A 20,501-nucleotide genomic window follows, 5' to 3' on the forward strand; every position below is an offset into this window, starting at 1 on the left:
CGCTGAAAATAAAAATGAAACCAATTTGCTGAAGAGTCAGCAGTCTCAAAATCCAATGCAAAGAGGTAAAATATACAGCAATATTTATTCTCACAATATGTAAGGGACCATTAGATCGGATGCTTATGATAAATGCATAGGCCTGGAAGTCCTACCATTTCCTAGAATAGCATTCATACTTAGCTCAGTACTGGGCTGTGCACTCTTGCATCAGCATTGAAATATCAGACCTATTATCCACCGTGAATTTGCAACTTTGGGAACCAGAGCCTTCTAGTAGAGATACTGTCGTTCTTTTATTTGTGACATGCAACATATATCCTAACATCTATCAACAGACAGATATAAGATTGACCGGGAAATAGTTGAATGGGTGAAAGACTAGATGGATAGACGGATGTGTGGATGGGTGGATGAATGGATGTAATCATGTGAAGTTGTTAATCATTCTCACACTGAGTCGCCACACTTTGAATTTCTTAAAAATTTCTGTTCTAATCAGGAATCTACATTAGAATGTCAATTTCAAATCTACATTGACTCAAAAAGCTCTCCAAAAATATAAGGGATGACCAAGATCCCCCGTCTCTAAGAGATTCTGCAAACAAGCAAGTGTATATACCAGTCTATACGAGAAGGTCTGCTAGAAAGCCTGCCATGAATAAGTCATTTCACCCTCAACATAACTTCATAAGGCATGTACTGTTATCACTGCCATTTAGCAGGTCGTATGCATGTCCCACAGCCACTGCATATTTATTTCCCCTGCACTGAGAGGCAGTAGATCATAACTGCCCAGCCACAGCCCGGAGGCAGACTCCTCGGTACCCACCCTGGCTCTGAGCTGCTGTTCGAGGAAGGTAAGTGAGTTGCCCACGGAGGAGGAGCACTGTGAGAACATCTCCAGGGTCACATTCAGGTAGCATTTCCCTGTCACTGAGCTATCACACAGTACCTGCTTTGCTACTAGTTAGCACATTCTACTAAGTGGCTGTGTTCTAGGAAGTCTACACTTGCCTCAGCTTTTGTGCAGAATAAAAGCAAGGGAGACTTCACTCTGATTCTGGAAGGATGACTAAGAATATCTTCAGTGTCTCTGAGTCTCCTCTCTTTTCTTTGGACACAAGCAGCAAAGTCCTCCAGGGGAACCTGATGCTACTGTTAGGATGTGTTTATGAATCCAATTTGGTAAAACAAAGTAACCTCCTCAGTCCCCCAGCCTCAGGGCACAGAATAGAAACCAGCTGGCGGAAGATGTGAACACTTCAAGTTATGCTAATGATTACTAATGACAATCCTACGGCAATGAACGAGTTACCTGGGAAAAGCTACGGGTTAATGTAAGTATTTTCTAAAGTTATGCTTTCAAAAGCAGCAACAGTGCCTACCTGAACCACTTTCTGGGACTGCACATCCACAATCAGGAGCCTGTTGAACGTTGGCTGAGCAGCGTAGATGAACTTGTCTTTGACGTTGACGGCGGAGGCCCACACACACCGCTGGACCTCATCTCCCTCCGCTTTGGGGCAGACCTCACCCTGGAAGCCAGGAGACAGAAAGTGACATCCAGAGATGAGATTACAGCGTCAGCGCGAGAACGTCCGAGAGGATTTCATACTTGGTGCTTTACTACTTTCAACCTTCAATTTTAAAAATATCTCCAGGAAGTTTTAAATAAAATAGAGCCTGCTTACCTTCATTGCTCATAGAGAAATCAACGTGAACGAGGTCCCTTACACGTAAATTTCGTGTTCTTATTTACTGGTTTTTCTAAAGAAATGTACTACTTTTAGTTTCTCCCAGTTGCTTATACCTGGACAATTTCACAAACACATCATAAAGCCCATGTTTCTCCCGCTTCTCCCAGTCTCAGCCTTCTTTCACAGAGCACAGGTTGCCCTGGAGGAACGCAGCGAGTGCGCGCAGGAGAGGACCGGCAGCATCCCCAGCCCGGGAAGGGACCGAAGCCTCCGGCCCGCGGGGAAAGAGAGCTGGGACCAAAGAGGCCAGACAGCTCCTCAACTGTCCCCTTCATCTGCTTTGTATCCAGCGTGAGCTTTCCAAAGCGTCTTCATCTTCCCGGCCTTTCTCGGGAGCGGTTTCCTGCTTGGTGAGTTCCTATCAGCAGGCCGTGCATGAGCGAAGGGCAGTGAAGAACACAGACATTCTGATTCCTTCTTTTGCTTTGTCAGTAGATTATTGTTAAGGCGTTCATCAGTCTCTGTGATTTGTGTGGGCCTGTAAGTGGTACTAAACTGAAAATGTCACCTAACTCATGATTTATATCTTCACTTTTTAAATGTGTTAATGATCCTCACAGTTGATAGTTAGAAAATCCACTAGGAAGAAAGACTAGTTGAATTGCACGCCAGATATTTGTGCAGTGATAAATACCTATTTATATAACAGTAATGATAAGATAGTAAACAATTATTTCAATGTTTCACTTGATTCATTTAGGTCTACATATTAATGATTAATATCTAATTTATTTGATTTGTGTAACCCAGTTATCTCATAAACGAAGTTCTTTCTTAGTTTATATGGAACGTTAGTGCTTCTGTACAGATACCCTTTACTATCAGTACTTAATAAACAGGAGACAAATCAATAACACTTTCAGAGCTGGTCACAGTGGTGCATATCCGTAGTCCCTGTTACTGCCGAGGCTGAGGCCGGAGAATTTCGTAATTCAAGGAGTTTGGGACAAGCCTGGGTAGCATCACAAGCCTGTCTCACAAAGAAACAAACACCCCACTTTCATTATAAATTCTCCTAAGCACTCATTTTTATTTAAAAATAATACTGACAGCAGATATTCCACTTGTGATACTTAATAATTGTATGAATACCTAATACTGTACCCAGCACAACAACTATAGGTGGTTTTTCGTTTTGCATAAAACTTAGAAAATAATTTAAATACAAAAGGACTTTGAGAGAGTTGTGGTCTGTTGCTCACGCTTTTCAGACATGCGGGCTACTTCAAGAGGAATCTAAAGCCCTTGCTAATGTTTAAGGTCCGGGGGGTGAAACAGTCGTGCTCTCCTCTGAAGAGCACAGGGCTCTGGGGCTCAGGCTGGGAGCACGGCGCCTGCACGCCGCTCCTCAGGGTGTGAAAGACTCGGGCGGCGCTGCACTTCGGGCGTGGGCCCCGCACATGGCGTGTACCAGAGCCACCATGAGGTGCGGAGGGGGGTCCCCGTGACTCGGCCGTACCCTGAGGAGGTGACACACCTCCCCCAGCCGGTCTGCGCTCAGCACCTGCTCAGGACCGCACAGTACCGCAGTTTCACTCCGCAAGTCCGCGGAAACACTTTCTGTGACAGCCTGTTTTCAGCAGTACACTGAATGTCGCAGATGAGAACTTCTTCGTGGAAAGAGACATAGCATGAATTATGCACTTGAGAAGCATCCAGAGGAAAAGCGGGGTCTGATGAAAGGCTTGGAATGTAGGGAAGTGTTTACGAATTCTTTGCTGCTGTGTAAACTCTACAGACAAAGCCTGCCAAGATGATGAAAAGTATGAGTGACCGGAGATCTGACTGTCAGCCGAATAACCACAAGACCAGGGACAATCTCCACCGCTGTGCGCTGCAAAACTACTAAACAGTAAAACAAAGTCCTCCACGGGGAATCGTTTCCTTTCTCATGACGCTGCGGCAAGACATCCCTGACCTGACTTCCAACCGTATCTGCAAAGCTATTCAAAGTTTCTTAACAGTCACGCTGCATTTTCTTTGCTCTGTTTTATGTCACTATTTCGGATGATAGCCTGTTAAATCCCAATTAATAGTAGCATGCATTTTTTCAGATTACATAGATTAATATTTATTTCCGTGCATGTGAATTGAAGAAAAATGATTTTGTCTCATGCATTAGACATTGAATGGATAAAAAGAAGATAAAATTATCAGACACAAAAATTAGATTAAGATAATACATGCTGAAGAAGAAAACTCTCAGGAATGATATCTGAGTGTCATGAAGTCACGTTCGGTAGGAGCATCCCCCACTGAGAATAAAAGGGTTAATAAGATGTTAAAGTAATGAAGATGAGTCACAGAAGAAGTCACTTCTAGTTCATGATCAGGACTTACTCCCATTGCGTTATTTCCATATTACACCCCATTTCCTGCCTGTGCATTACCCTGTCCCAAGATTGTAAAGGATCACAAAACATGTTACTAGTGAAGGTGAGAGTTTTAAGTTTACAGTTACAATAATGGGAAAGGTACCTGATTTGCTAAGCAGTGTATTCACTTGTCTTCTACTGGTAATTTACCATTTTTATTTATTGTAATAATTGCTTTGCTCTCAAATCTCCAAATTCCCATCATTCTTTCCTCATTCACATCCTCTACATAACACACACTGCACTACTTTGAAAGAACACACAGTGTTTGTAGGAGACCCCCATTTCCCTTGCATCCAACTCAGTGAGTTCTTGGCGTGACTTTCTTTCTCATCTTGGGAGATTTACCTATTATTTCCTACTCTCCGAAAGGCTTGCAGTACTGCACATTTATAAATGCATTAAGTCTCAAATCACCCAAACATACACCTTACCCCTAACTTGAGAAGTAAACTATTAAAAACACTAACTGGATTTGTTTGCTTTAACTTTAAATCATTTATCTATTTTTCTTCAGAAATTTGAAAAGTTTTTTAAAACTTCACTTTCATTTTTCAACCTTCCTTTCCAACCAATAAGTCCTCCAAGAGCCTTTCATTATATTATCTTCTCCAAAACTGATGCCTTCAAACTCACCAGTGTCCCCAGAATTTCCAATAACCCATCTCGGTCTTTTCTTGAAGGATCACTGAGTGTCTCCTTCTTGAGGGATCACTGAGTATCTCTTCATGAGGAAGCCTGCATAGAGCTATATATGTAAATAAAATATGTACATAGAGAAAGCCTTGTCATTGCATTACAATTTCAAGTTGCTTATATTTTAAACTGCTTTGGTTTTTTTTCAAACATTTGATTTCTTGTGAAATGTTCTTCATTCTTGTAAGGCAGAGACAGGAAATGGGAGTCCCAAAGCCAAATTTAGTCCAGTGTCTGTTCTCATGTAGTCTTGGAGCTGAGAGTGTTTTCTCTGTGTTTTGGTGATTGGAGAACAACGGATAAAAGGGAATGTTTTATGCATGAAAATAGTACACAATATTCAGATAAAAGTTTATGGGGACACAGATACACACATTCATTTAAAAGTTGTCACTGGCTGTTTTCATTGCTACAGTGACAATGACCAGTGAGACTGCAAAGCAGAAGAAGCTATGTGAAAAATGTTGCTGATCCCCGTTTTACTATGCAGCTATGTTCTAGATGTTATTTTAGTCCTCTTAGCTTAATTCTTTCTGACTGTAGGAGCTTCTTTATTTTCTGTTGCTTAATTGTAGCTTCAGGAAAGCCAAGGCTCACTCATTTTCTGCTCTATTTTCTTTATATTAGAATCCTCTAATGGCTCTTGTATCCCTATTACCTAATTAATATCATGATCACATGACAACCGAAGATGAGCTTCTCTCTTTGACATTCATCTGGCCTTCTCTCTGCCATCTCTTCCCTGAAAAATTGTTGGATGAGTAACTTAAAATAGATATATACTATAGAACACAAAAATATACTATACGAAATGAAGTACTAAAGGTGATGCAGAAATTAAACAGATAAATAATATAAATTAAACAGATAAATAATATAATATAATTAAACAGATAAATAATAATATAATATACAGGTGGACTTAATGCCCACCTGTAAACTGTGAGGTGCTGGTTTGAAGCAAACGGCCCCCGCCATCTACTTGGAGACGATTTTGAGCAAATGCTTTCCCTGTTTACCAAGATAAGTGGCCTCCTTTGATTTGCTCCGCAGCAATGAATGGACCTGAGTGTATGAACCCGAGGGGCTGGTAGCATTTCCTCCTCATGGACTATGGGTCGTACTGGCTTTCCTCAGGTCTAACTTTTATACATTTGTATTTTGGACCACAGAAGTGATCATCTAGTATTTTTCTATCATTCCCAATTGAAATGTTTGTCTGTGCTCTTCCTGTTTCTCATTTTCTAAGTGCAATAGTGGAAATTAGTAGTGCAGCATTTTCTCAGTAAACACACATTTAAATCCTATTTATTATAGCTGAAAACGAGAATCAAGAATGAGTGTGCACCCTCAATCATGCTACCATTTTTATCTTGAGTCACTGAGACTTGGTTCTAGAGCAGCTCAAATCACAGTGTCTGTGGACGGCCGGTGGTTGGGATATCATTAGTCACCATGCCCCACACAACATAAAAGTTGAAAATAGCCATTTGAAAGCTTTTACCGTCATTTGACATTGCATGGCACCTATGTATGTGCTCAGTGGACTCATCTTGGTAGGATTTGGACTAGCGTGGGTACTACCCAGTTCATCCAGAGTATTTCACATGGTGAGAACAACCTACTACTTTGCAGAAAATAGACTGAGCCTGATTTATTTCACTTATGAGTGTGGTCAAGATAGCTAAGATAATTGTACTAATTTCTATTAGTTTATTGAAAGGAACAGTTAGAGCTTATATTGTTTGATCAATTTTGCATGCCTATATCTGGAAATCTGAGCAGCTACCTTGAGGATAACAATATGCAATATACTAACCATAGTTAATTTCCTATCATCTTGTTTTGAAAGTCTTTATCACTTTTATTTGTTTTTTTCCTCTCTTTAAAATAAAAAAAAGAAATAAAGATTCTAAGCTTAAAAAAACCGACCTATAAATTTTGAAACTCAAAAAACATAGGAGTTTTGCCTGATTCAATTCTTTTATGATATAGTAAATTTTGAGCTGAAAAAAAATAGGCTGAGCAAAGAGCAAAGTGATTCTTTCTCTCAAGGGTTTAGAGGCAGTGATTAAACTTTCTTTTCTAGATAACTTTGTCTTTCTTTTTCAAATTTTCTTTTATATATCTATCTATCTAATATATATATACACATATATATACCCACACATAAGTATGTATATGCATATATACACAAATACATAAAAACACGTATATGTATATATGCACAAAACAAGATTAAAAAGATTCATCTCATAATAATGCACCAAAGAAGTTAAAATTTCATTATTTAACCATCTTAAAGACACTGCAGTTAAAGTATTTCCATCCAAAATTGCAGTAACTGCTAATAAACAAAGCAATGTAATTTTTCTAAACGAAGCATAATCCAGATAAGGTAGTGCATGCCTGTAATCTCAGCCTCTGGGAGGCTAAGGTAGAAGAATCACAAGCTGAAGCCTACCCTGGATAATTTACTGAAAATGTAGACTGCATTTGACTAAAAATAAAATTTAAAAAGAAATGACTTGTTATGTATCTCAGTGTGAAGGTCTTCGTTTTCATTGCCAATATTGATATTAATCAATGAATCAATCAATCAGTCAAATGGGTTATATTCAGTTTATTGCACCTAATTTGCCATTTCCTTTATAAAATACCATGCATAGTCGCATTCATGTTGGAGATTCCACCTTAGGGGCTGTGTTTACCTCGATTTGGGCTCTATTGAACACTGACTTGTAGCATGACTTTGATTTTGTGACATCAAAGCTTCCTAAAGAGTATATTAAAAAAAAAATGTACCCCGTTCAGTACTGAGGACTACTTCCTTTTTGTAGATAGCATAGAAGAGCAGGTAAAATAAGCGTGGAGGCCACGTGAGCCATGATGTGCAGCCGTGCACTTACATTGGTGGTGCAAACACCGCTGTGAAGTCTGGTTTACCTCGGGCAAAGCGGATGTGAATGACGCTGCCTTTCCATAGAGATATTGTGGTAATGAAATGAATCATGTTTGTCAAGTTAAAATGATCAATAAATGCTACCTACTATTTTCACATAGAAAGGACTCTATGAATTACATTTCATAAATCTACATGTTTTTGACACACTTGGTTTTCAATTTTCCCAAGTGGTTTGGAGAAAAACTTACTATGCATTTAAGATACTTGAGTTATTTAAGTATGGCATCGTTATCGCACACACACAAGGCAGTGAATCTCGCCCGAGAGGACGGCAGTCCTGTGAGTGAGCGTGTCAGTAGGCCTTTCTCATTTCTTCATCTGGAAATTAAGTTAGCATTCTGCAAACTTTTTTTCATAAATAGATATACATCAAGGGTCAATTATTTCAACTATGTAAATGTGAAATATATCACTTAACAAAATTTTGGAATTAGATATGAGTAGCTTAGTTAAAAACAATATGCAAACATTAAACTTCAAATGCCAAGAGAACACCAAAAAATCCCCTGAAGCTTGGTAAGTGCATGCGGGGTTAGGTAACTGGTGGCCTGGCCTTCCTGGTTTTGTGAAGGAGCAAGATTCCCGTGGGCTCCGAGGGTTGGGGGAGGGCACTTATGTTTGTTGGGAAAGGCACACACTTGAATAGCAGGGATGCCAAACCAAAGGTCACGGCTGAAAGCCTTGAGTTAGGTCAAACGATCAGTCGACAGTGTTCGGCAAAAGCTGCTTGAACTGAAAGGAAACAATGAGACACTAAGGACATCAGACGGTTATGGGGCTGTCTAGTAAGTGTTAACCCCAGGACTCTGGAAGGTTCTGCTACAGCACAGTGTGCACAGCTGTAATTAAGAGCAAATGGTGTTCAGTTTAGTTCCCAATATCATGAAGATATTATTGTATAGGACCATTAACACATTTTTCCTAAATTTGTTTCAGGGCTTGTGACTAGTAGTTCACAAGAAAGGGAAAAAATTAAGATTAAAAAAAAAAACCACATCACTGTGAAACATGAAATTCATTGATACCACACACACAAACACACACACACATCACCAATATTAGTATGCAAACCCTCCCCAAAACGACTGAGAGCTTTGCGCCACTGCAGGTGACTATGAACACGATGCCAGACATGACAGACAGAGCCCACACTCGCCTGAGCGCGCCCATCCTCCAGTTTTGTCAGGAGCCGGTAGTAGAAAATGCTTTCTCAAACTGTGCATCTCAACTGCTAATTAACAACTTGTTGTGATGTTAAAAATCAATAAGACATCAGTGTTAGAAGTATACGCATCCCAGTGAAAGTTAGCAATAACAAACTGTAAAGAGAAGGCCCTTGGGAGTTTGGTAACACTGCTTTTAACTCAGCCCCATGAACTGAAATCCAGGAAGTACGTGCGTTTGCTTGTTATACTTTGGTGCTGTTCATGGGATTCATTTTCTTTGCCTGACCACTAACCTGTTTCCTAGGGATCGTTTGTTTAACAACTGATGTTTGCGGCTAGGCGAGCTGAGGCACACCTGTATTCCCAGCGCTGCAGAAGGCTGAGGCAGGTAGACTGAAAATTCCAGCCTTCCCTAGACAATTTAGAGACTTAGGGAGATCCTGTCTGTAAAAATAAAATAAAAAGGAGGCTGGGTGTGGAGTTCAGTGTGAAGGTATTGGGTTCCATCCCCAATAAGTAAAATTTCTAGTCTTTAAAAGATATTTATTTTACATGACTCCTAGTTGGATTTATCTCATCTTGATGCTTTGAGTTTCTTATATTATTAGGGAGTAAATTATTTATCACCATTACTAATCTATAAAAGACAAAGAGAAACACAGCTTTAAGGAAGAGGCATTCAACAGTGAGTATGGTGGAACACGGATATGATGGGTTCCCCTGCCCTCTAAATGCTTCTCCTCCCAGTGACTGCGCGTAAGTTCTGCTAGTGTGGGTTTTCTCAGTTTCCCTGGGGGCCTTCGTCAAGGAGGGAGATTACTTTTCCAGATACACATATGAAGCTTTTCCTTGTCAGTGTCCTCTCGCTCTGTCCTGAACCAAGAACTGGACAGAGAACCATGGGTGGGGTTCACTTATGATTACTGGATTATCTGTCTTTGGATCAGCACATCGCAATACCGACTTGGACTTGTGATTTTCTCTGCAGCACTTGTCTCACAGTACAGAGGGGCCGCATCATTTTGGTTAGTTCTTCCATCTTAGACTGGACAGCTCACAAACTCCTTGTGCAGGAAACAAGCTTAACAGTTTTTGCAAGATTGCTAGTGATTGAAAAAGTAACTCTTGTATGTAATAGATTTACCTTTAAAATATTATGAATCCAACTACCGAGACAGCTATGTGCATGTCTTTCTGTATTCATAAATGCTACTGTAATGCACAAAGTGACTCCACAGAAGGATGACCACAGAAAGTAACAATTCTCCCAGCCTCTCTGGACTGAACCCGGGGCTCAACAGAGGCCAGCACACACTTCAGCACATGACACTCCCAATCCCAAGTCGGCATTAGCTAAAGACGATTTCAGCATCATTTATACTATTTATTTGATAGCTATTGTTACAAATAAACATTTGGGTTTTTTTTATTCTTACATGGGAAAAGGATACTAGACAAACATTTTACATAAAAGAATATTTTGCTGTTTTTATCAATTAAACAAAATCATTAAAAATCTGTTACATTAAACTATCTTTAAATATTTAGAAGTAATATTTCAAAAGAAAAATTTTGACAGTGAAAACGGAGAGCTAGTGGAGTACTGTTTTGTGGGGTCCTCTTAGACCTGTATCATTTGTATGTTTTCTGATCAATTTCATTCTATCTTGCCTATTTTTTACAGGCAAATTAACTAGGAATCCATTTGTACTTCCATTTCAGGCAATTCCTTCCGGGTATAAAAATGAAAACAACACTGAGAATTGACCAAATTGATTTTATGACTTGAATTCAAATCCCTATATATGTGCAAATATTATGAAAAAACAATCAAGTGCTCAAAAAGTAATGGTGAAATGTGAATTTTGAGAAATTTTAAAAAATAAGGATAGTAGATTAGACATTCAAAATAACAAATCTAACCCACAATAAGAAGAACAATTATGTAATTTTGAATGCATTGAAAAGGGAAATTTAATAATTGTTTAGCAAAAATATGAACTTTTACCAAAACAAAGCAACAAAATATTTAGTACTGATAATTCAAGAAATAGTACAGTCAAGCACATGACCAGTGACTGGCTGAGGCCGGAGGAAGACACTTCTATATTTATCATAAGCTTTCATAATATTTTGATTCATTCTAAACTAATGTAAAAAAAGTCAGCACATTGTGTATAAAAATATTTTTCAACTTACAAGACTGTAGCTTAAGTCATGTATATTAAGGTAGTATAACTCTGCAAAATCTCAAGTAAAATTTTTATATCTAATGATAACTGCATCACTAAGTTTTTTACCAGCTTCATTTTTCAGGTTACCCTTATGAAATTACCCATTGAAAAACTCAACCTTAAACACATTACTCTCTAACATGGGTCCTTACTGCTCACGTCAAAACACTCCACAGTACTGGCAGTGGACAGCCACAAGACTGTGGAGCAGTCATCCAAGTTACTTGTCAGACTCCGATCGATCTGCCCTGGAAGGGACACAGTACGCTTCTGAGATCATGTTATGAGCAGTAATGAGTCGGGCAAATCCCCACTCCAGAGCTGATTCACCAGCACAAGTGCACCCGCTGCTGTTTCCTCTACTGTCACGCTATGTGCTGAAGTCTCAGAGAAACAGAGTGAGAGCAGCACACAGTGTGATTTATAATGAAACACTCAAACAGTGCTTTAAATCAAGGACTTCGAACACCAGTCTCATATATTTATTTCTTCTGAAATGTACAGAGTAATCTTCTGTGGGATATTTAGAAGTGGCTTACATTACTCTCCTTAGGAAACTTTGCAGGATATCACTGTAAGAATACGGGGACAAAAGCTTAAGTGTTTATAATTCTGTGAGTTAAACCATGTTTGAATAGAGGCCCACAGAGAGAAAAGTAAGTGGGGAAGCACTCCGATTACCTCTGTGAAATACACAGTGGTACTGAATTCAGAAGTTGTTTACTGGCTTCATGGGGGAACAAATAGTCCACACTGTATAAAAGGGCTGGTGTCTTAACCAGTATTTTTGTGGGCCAAGTTTGAAAGCTAGTATTTGATTAGAAACAGAAAAAAGTGCTGAAAATGGAAACTGGAAGAATTATGAAAGGAGTTGGTGAATGCCTTGAAGGCTGCACTGGTTAGGGTTGGGGGACACCAGCGGAGCGGAGATGTGGACCACTGGGCCCCCCACCTATAATCTCAGAGCCAGTTCTCAATATCGAAGAACTCTGAATGTTCTGGACAATTTATTCCTACATACAAATTCTCTTCCAATAGTCTATGGATGCTATTTATTTACATAGAAAAAATTTTATCCAAAGTGAAATTTCCAAAACTGCAAGACAAACATTTTAGAGATTCACATCAGATTTCCTGTGCAACAGAAATTGAGTTCAGCTTCTGAAAAGCAGGAAAAGAATCTGCCAGTTCCATAATATAAGACATATGCATGAGAAGGCACAGAAATTTTTCTTTTTAGTTCTCCTAATACCTATTAAAGAATATGTAACACCAGGATATTTCTGAAGAAGAGCAGTTGGATCTACAAATATGGCAGATTACTGAGTTGAAAAATATTAAAGACCAGCAGCCTCGGAGACAAGGATGACATGGTAGTTGAAAACCAGAAGAATGAAAAAGTTAATCATCTTGGAAAAGCTTGTCTCCCTGAGCTTGTAATTTTAAACATATTTTTCAAACTCATTTCAGTTTGAGTTCTGAATCTGAAAGTCTTCAATAGGGTTCAATTGGTTTTACGTTCAAAATCTAAGTGACAAGATGAAACCATGTATGTATCTGCGATAAATACAAGCAAGATAAATACAAGCAAGATTCTTGTACAGCAAGAGTCTGGTAGACCACAGAACAAAAGTCAGAAAAAGGGATAGAACCCCTGCGTGACACACCCCAGGTGCTGCATCCTGATGTAACCTGCGATTGCACTGAAACTGAATTTTTATTCAGAGCAGTGAAACAGCATTTTTAAGTGGTTTGAAGGTAGATTACATATTCCCTCATTTTTAATCTAAACTTTACTGATCACAAATTTTATTAACAATTGCACTGTTACTCTTTTAAATTTAACCATGAAGGGCTAATGTATGGTATTCATGCTTAACCCTTACTTACAGGAAGAAAATGATTCCAGAAGACACATTTCAACCACTTATACTCAAAAGATTTGCCTTCTAAAATCAAGGAACTAGCTTTTCTCTATACTAGAAGCCCAAGCTGTCGAAGACAGTACATCCACACAGAACCTGCAGACCACGTGACCCTGAGCTGTTGGACCCTTGAGGCTGTCTTTACATGAAACGATGCAATGATAAATTATTGTGTGAAACATTTCATACACACTGAAAGAACAACATTGTTTTGAGGGAGTTAGAAAGTTGGAAATATTAAGTCAGGGAAAGAATTAGATGTATCCATCTTTAGGGGATGCAAAAGAGAGTGAACACCTCAGGCTAGAGAACTTGGAGGTTTTGCTGCATTCCGTTAATCACTGTTTCCTGACCACTTGTGTGTAAGGCCCTGAGCTGACAGTGTTGGGAATAAAAACGGTTATTCAGTCTGGTCCAGCACTGCAAGAGAGAAAGGATGGGATGGTGGATTTCTTACATTCATTGGGTAGGCTGTGGAGCCCATGTCTCTGTTCAATCCGCCTCGGCACTGTGGAGACTTACATCTGCCTCTGGTGCATATCGACCTCCCCTCCATAGCGTGGGCACACCAGACGTAAACAGTTGGACTTAAAAGCCACCACTCATCCAATCAGTTAAAAGTATGCAAATCCCAAACACGAGATGAAAACAAAGCAGCAGAAATTATTTTGTGTGTGCTAGATTTTATTTCATATGTGAAAGACAGAATAATTAAATAAGGAATATCTTTTGTTTTTGCTATAAAGGATTACCTATGTATTTTATATCTAAAATTATAAGCTTAAATTAATTTCAGTAACTCACTCTTTTTATATTATTTGTGTGATTTTAAAATAATGTATCAGCCAAAAGTTATTTAATTTCAATATCCAAAGCAGTGGAAAGATCAGAAATTAAAAACACAACAGTATTTGACAGTTAATACTGAAAAATACAAACCTGTTTCTCACTCTTTTTGTTTACTCTTTCCTAAGAGTATAGAAATTTTTGTTCTACTTAATACAGGATTGCAAATTTCCTATCCTTAAATTTATTTTCACTTTGAAATATGCATTTCTAAGATTACTCCACAGACAATATTCCTAGATTTTCAGAAACTGTGATTTGGAAAATCTGATGTAATGATTACAATTTAACGATTCGGAAATTCTTACAATTCTTAGTAACTGGTTATTTCTACTTCGCCATGGATACATGTCATGGATAAGGATTCCCTGGCTGAAGGAAAGCCCGCCTCATTCCCAACTTCTCTTCATTCTTTATTTTTGTAGAAAATTACACAGTTTACATATTTTTTTCTATATATAGTATTTGTATATATTATGCACATTACATTTGTAAAAATATATTCATGTTTTGCTTTGATTTACATAATCATTTGACACCATGCTTGAATTGTCAATATATAAATAGAGCAATTCACTGTACATAGTTGTATGTAGTTTTTACTTTTGCATCTTTAGAAGGGTGGCAAAGTATTTCAACATTTTAAAGACAGAAATTCAGCTAACTAAAGTTCATATCCCTGTTGCTCAGACATGTCACAAAACTGAAATTAAATGCTTGTTTTTTCAGTTTTCAATGCCTAGTGTCTGAATTAACCCAATAAAGACCATCAAAATTGCTTTTGAAAAGCCCATTATTTAAAAGTTGTGTCCCATAGCCCTGAATTATTAGCTGATACCCTTGAATTCTACATGATACAGGAAGAAGATTCTTTGTCTTTAAGTTTACGAATCACATTTGTGAGGTGATAGTTTTGGGGTAATGAGAACTGACTTGGTATGTTATCTTCTTAGTACTGTACTAGGAACTAAAGTTTCAAGTTCTGTGATTTAGCTAAGGTGTCTATGTATCTGACTATCACTAGCTGAAGTTTAAAATTCTGTGTCAGTTAATTGCAGACTGTTTTGTAGTGGCTATGTAGTGGATATAAAATGATTATGCTCTGATTTAAATAATAATTTTCACACCAGGTTTCTACATTTTTTATATATTTTGTAAAAATATGAATCTGGTATAAAATTAAATCATTTGGTTTAACAGAAGCAAATTTCTGTGTTTTTATTCATGTATTTAGTATATATGTATATATATAGACACATAAACACAATGTAATGAAATGGATTTTGGATTATAAAATAGAATTATAAAAGAAAATAAAATTACATGTGAAATTTGAAATATTTTTATACTTATAGTAAAGCTAGGAACATCAAAAATGTTGATAATTCTACTTAGCAATTTAGCTTATAGTAAAATAACTTTAAATTAGAAATGGTTTTATTCATTTTAAACAATCACAGATATGTTGAATTAAATGCTTTTCTTTATTTAAAAGTATGAAATGAAATATCTTTGTTCCACAGAATATCCGGGGGAGTCCGGTGGGTGTGTTTGTACTCTCACATGGTTTTCCTAGCTATCATTCTAGTGCACAGCTGTCGGGGGGAAATCGCTGTCTTCGTGTATCAATCTGTGCACCAGGAGGGGGAGCTGGACAAGAGCTGACCTTTGCAATATAGGTACAAAGTATTTCCCTTCACTGTCTTTCATCTTACTCTAGTAATGACTGTCAATGAAAATGGACATTCTTTTAAATTAAGAGACCTCACCGAGGGGACACCATTGCCTGCTGAGTTAGTTCATGATATTTTGTCCCTTTAAAACAGTAAACTAGTGTTTAGAAACCTACAATATGCTACTTCGTTTTCCTTTGTACATATAAAAATCCTCATGGGCTGACTGTCAATATCATAAGAATAGATTCAGTACTTTCTTTCTAAGCCCAGTCTCACGCCTGTACAGATTCACTGGAATTTCAGAACATAATTCTACTTTGCAAAATTGCTGCGCGAAGTCACGAAGGATTTCGCACAATACAGTACTTACCTGAAATCCAAGGAGCTTTTCACTGGGCTTGATGTGCCTCTGAAATTCACATTCTATGGGCTGTATCACTTTGATTCCATCTTCATAAAAAACATAGAACATGTTCCCAATTCCCAGACCTTAGGAAGTGAAACACATTCAAAGTTCAAGATAAAATTACCAGAAAGCTTTACAACAAAAACCTAGAATCCCTTATATCTCTAGCAGGATATCAATTTGTAAAGTTGTATGATGTTATCACAGCTATCTCTACAGGACTTTGCTGTACTCCTATGCCAACTTGATATTACACATCCTGATTTATTCTTCTTAATCTCAATTCATTGGATTCTTTAATTTAATAAATGCCTCATATGTTTTTAAGTAACTATAAATGGAACTATAAACTCTTTCACATATAGATTATTTTTATTCCTTACCCATTTAATGTAGATGTTAAGGAATAAAAGTAATTGCCAAGAATTAAATAATTTATTCTATTATTTTTAGAGTTCACTGAGTAAAATAAAATTTTATTTTTTGTAGGGCTCTATATAAAGACTTTTAGGAGAACAGCAGATTTGGAAGAATATATATTTCCTAAGCTTGAATATTAGTTTTTATATGAGTATTTTGAGGTTCTATTTCTATAGTTAAAAATGAATGGCTCTAAGATCTTATAAAAATATCAGTGTAATAATTTAAATCATACTCCTAGTTATTTTGCCATTACAGATCTGGGTTGTGGCATCTCAGAAATTCAGCTCACTGCTTTACAAATCCACCTGCATGTGTGCGGGAGCCACAAGACTGACCTGGAAGGTATCTGGGGCTGCAGCTGCGAGCTAGGAATTTCCACAAATTCATGCACGCCTGTCCTCTGTCTCCTTGTTTCTACTCTTTCTCCATGTGCTCAGACTAACACTACACAGTCCTCCTTCTCTGACCTGCTCCTGCATAGCTTCTCTTTCCAGCTGATCAATCAAGTTTATTCAGCCTAATTGCATTTTACATTATTCAGTGGTAGCAATGCTCTTTGGAAGACAAGAGATAATGTTGCAGTCTTACAGTGAAAAAGCCAAACGACTGTTCCTTAAAATGTTTAAATGCTAAAAATATCCATAAGGAGAAAGACAACTAAATATAAGAATAAAATTTCCCCAGTAAACTCTTTTTTCAGTTGAGACTACCTGCAAATCCTATTAAGCTGAGCTTCAGGCTATGTATCTATGGAAGATGGCAACCAAAGGGATTATATAAATATTTGTTTACTGAACTTGTCATATTAACTTTATTAATATGTTCTTGGCTATGATCAAACTCACATATTTTGAACTATCCTTGATTCAGAAGGAAATGTACTCAAATATAACTTCAGTGGTGTTTCTACATAGTGTATATATATTTTCTCTGATAGCACATGAAATTATTTCAATCTTATATATATACAATATAAAAGGCTCCAGATTTAATACAGCTTATGATTTTTATAAATAATCTATCATATTACTATATTAATAAGAACTATTAGTTAATTATGCATTATATTTCCTGAGTATTATATTAAGGTGGAATATTCCCAAGCAGTAGCAGAAATGGCAAAACAAAATTCAAATCTTTTTTCATAAAATAAAATTTAGTAGCTGTCAGTACCTATAATCATGAATAACAGAATACACACCCCATTTCCAAAAAACAAAGCTTAATGAGAAAGTTGTCAGTGTGTTTTTGCTGAACAATTTGATCTGTCAGCAAAGCCTGCAGGTAAACATTAGCCAAGAGTGACACAGGTTATATATCAATAAGTATCAATCTGACATTATTGATTCAATAACTATCAATGTCAAAATTGTTGTTGAAACTTATGAACATAACCAAGTCAGAGCACAGTGTCTGATTTTCTCTTGGGTCTGTTTCACCCTGTGTCTGAGGCTTATTACAAAGCTCTTCCCATTTTCAAATGAACTTAACTACCCTCCTCCACACCACCAAGGTTCTGCCCCCAAATCCTGGGTTTTAATGTGGTTGAAACTGACAGAACTTGGCTCCCACACTGTCTTCACAGTTTTTAAAATTGAAAGATAATAATAAAAAGTAAAAATGAAATAGAATTTGAAAACAAGATGATAGGAACCTAACAATGTTTGTTGCATATTCTTGTCCTCAAAGTAGTTGCTCAGATTACCAGATATAGGCAGGCAGAATTGATCAAACATACGAGCACTAACTGTTCCTTTCAGTGAACTGGTAGAAATTAGTAGTACAGTTATCTTAGCTAACTAACTATATATATATATATATTCCTTCCTTCTTTACTCCTTTACCCGTCACAGTTATTCTTTCATTTTTAATAGGTTCTTTCCCTTTCATATTGTCCATTGTACCTTTTGGATCTTATTTACTCTTTCAGTTTCTTACAATAGGGAGACAATACGATGTTTATATATGTGAGTCTGATTTATTTCACTTAAGAGTATGGTCTCTAGTTGCATCCATTTACTTACAAAGGCCTAGAGTTTATCTTTCTTTATAGCTGAGTAATAATCCACCAGATATAAATATCATATCTTTTTTATCCATTCCTGGTTGATGGGCATTTGGGTTGTTTCCAAGATTTATCTATTACAACTTGTGCTGCTATAACATGGATGCACATATATCGCTGTGGTTTGATATTTTTAACACCTCTGGGAAAATACCTAGAGGGGGGATAGTGGGGTCAAATGGTACCTCTAATTCTGGTTTCTGAGGGATCTCCACACTGATTTCCACACCAGTTGTACCAGTCTACACTTCCACCGAAAGTAAAGAAGGGCCCCTTTTTCTCCAGAGCCTCACAGACATGTGCTATTCATTGGTTTTTTGGTAATAGCCACTCTTTCTGGAATTTCAGTGATGCTTTAATTTGTATTCTTCATACGACCAATGATGTTGAATGTTTTTACATATATTTATTTGTCATTTGTATTTCTTCATCTGAGATGTGTGTCTCAGATGCCCATTTTTGGATTGGGTCTTTGAATTAGGGGGGGTCCTGATTTTTTTAATTGTTTATATGTTCTACATAGAAGTACTTTGACAGATAGTTGGCTAAATTTTTTCCCAATTTGTGGGTTTTCTTTTCACTCTGTAGGTGATCTCTTTTGATGTACAAAAACATTTTAATAAGATGACATGCCAGTGCTTGATTCGTTGCAGTATTTTCCCATACAGATTGGGTTTTGTTCATGAACTCTCTTCCTATCCCTATGTCTTCGATACTTCCACATACTTTCTCTTCTGGTAGATTTAGTGTTTCTGCTTTAATATTTAGAACTTTGACCCATTTTGACTTTAGTTTAGTGTATGGCGATAGATAGGCATCTAGCTTTAGTCTTTGGCATGTGGAAAGCCAGCTTTTCCAGCATCATTTATTAAAAAGGTTATCTCTCTTCCAGTGAGCATGTTTGGCCCCTTTGTCAAAGATAAGGTGGCTGTATGTGTTTGCAGCTGTGTCTGCATCTTCTAATCTGTCCCACTGATCCTCAGATCTGTTTTCTTTGCCAGTACCATGCTGATTTTATCACAGTAGCTTTATGGTACAATTTTAAGTCCAGGGTTGTGATGCCTCCAGCTTTGCCTTTGTTGCCCAGGAATGCCTTTGCCATTGTAAGTCTTTCCTTGCTCCAGATGAATTTTAGTAATGTTTTATCTAGATCTCTGAGGTATGCTGATGATATTTTGATTGGGATTGCATTAAATCTGTATAACAATTTTGGAAATATGGACATTTTCACAATGTTGGTTTTTCCTATCCATAAGCAAAGAATATCTCTCCATTTACTGAAATCCTTTTTGATTTCTTTTTTCAGAGTGCTGAATTCTCAAAGCATAGATCTTTACTTCTTGTGTTGGATTGATTCTTATGTATTTCGTTTTTTGGATACCATAACGAAATGTGTGGTTACCCTAATTTATCTCTCAGTGAGTCTGTTGTTTGTGTACAGGAATGCTATTCATTTCTGAGGGTTGACATTGTATCTAACTATACCACTGAGTTTGAATATTAAATCTAGAAGCCTTTTGGTGGAGTTTTTGGGGTCTCCTATGTAGCGTATCATGTCATCTGGAAATAATGATAATTTCACTTGTTCCTTTCCTATTCTTATTCCTTTTATTTCTTTCTCTTGTCCAACTGCTCTGGCTAATGTTTCCAGAAGTATACTAAATAGGAGTGGTAATAATGGAAATCTTTGTCTTGTTATTAATTTTAGAGTGAAAGCTTTCAGTTTTGGTCCATTCAGTATAATGTTGGCTGTTTGTTTGTCATAGATGGCCTTTATCAGATTGAGGTAAAGACCGTCTATTCCAACTTTCTGTGGGGTTTTGATCACGAATGAGTATTGGACTTTATCAAAAGCTTTTTTTGCATCTATTGAGGTGATCATGTTGGTTTTTTCTTTGCCTCTGTTAATATTTGTATTACATTTATTGATTTGTGTTTACTGTGTTTTTGTCATTTTTGTTGAC

At 37.3% G+C, this 20,501-nt stretch overlaps 1 protein-coding gene across 1 annotated transcript in view; it reads right to left on the minus strand.

The window, feature by feature from the left end:
* Fstl5 (follistatin-like 5) overlaps positions 1-20,501 on the minus strand; it is a gene marked incomplete in the record, with an annotated part of 716,744 nt that overhangs the window by 80,744 nt on the left and 615,499 nt on the right. The window contains 2 exon segments of the mRNA XM_013508669.1: positions 1,389-1,538; positions 16,014-16,132. Of these exon segments, the coding sequence (XP_013364123.1) occupies positions 1,389-1,538; positions 16,014-16,132 (269 nt within the window).

The sequence above is a fragment of the Chinchilla lanigera genome, unplaced genomic scaffold, assembly GCF_000276665.1.
Source record: "Chinchilla lanigera isolate Chin_1 unplaced genomic scaffold, ChiLan1.0 scaffold00153, whole genome shotgun sequence".
Lineage (NCBI taxonomy): Eukaryota > Metazoa > Chordata > Mammalia > Rodentia > Chinchillidae > Chinchilla > Chinchilla lanigera.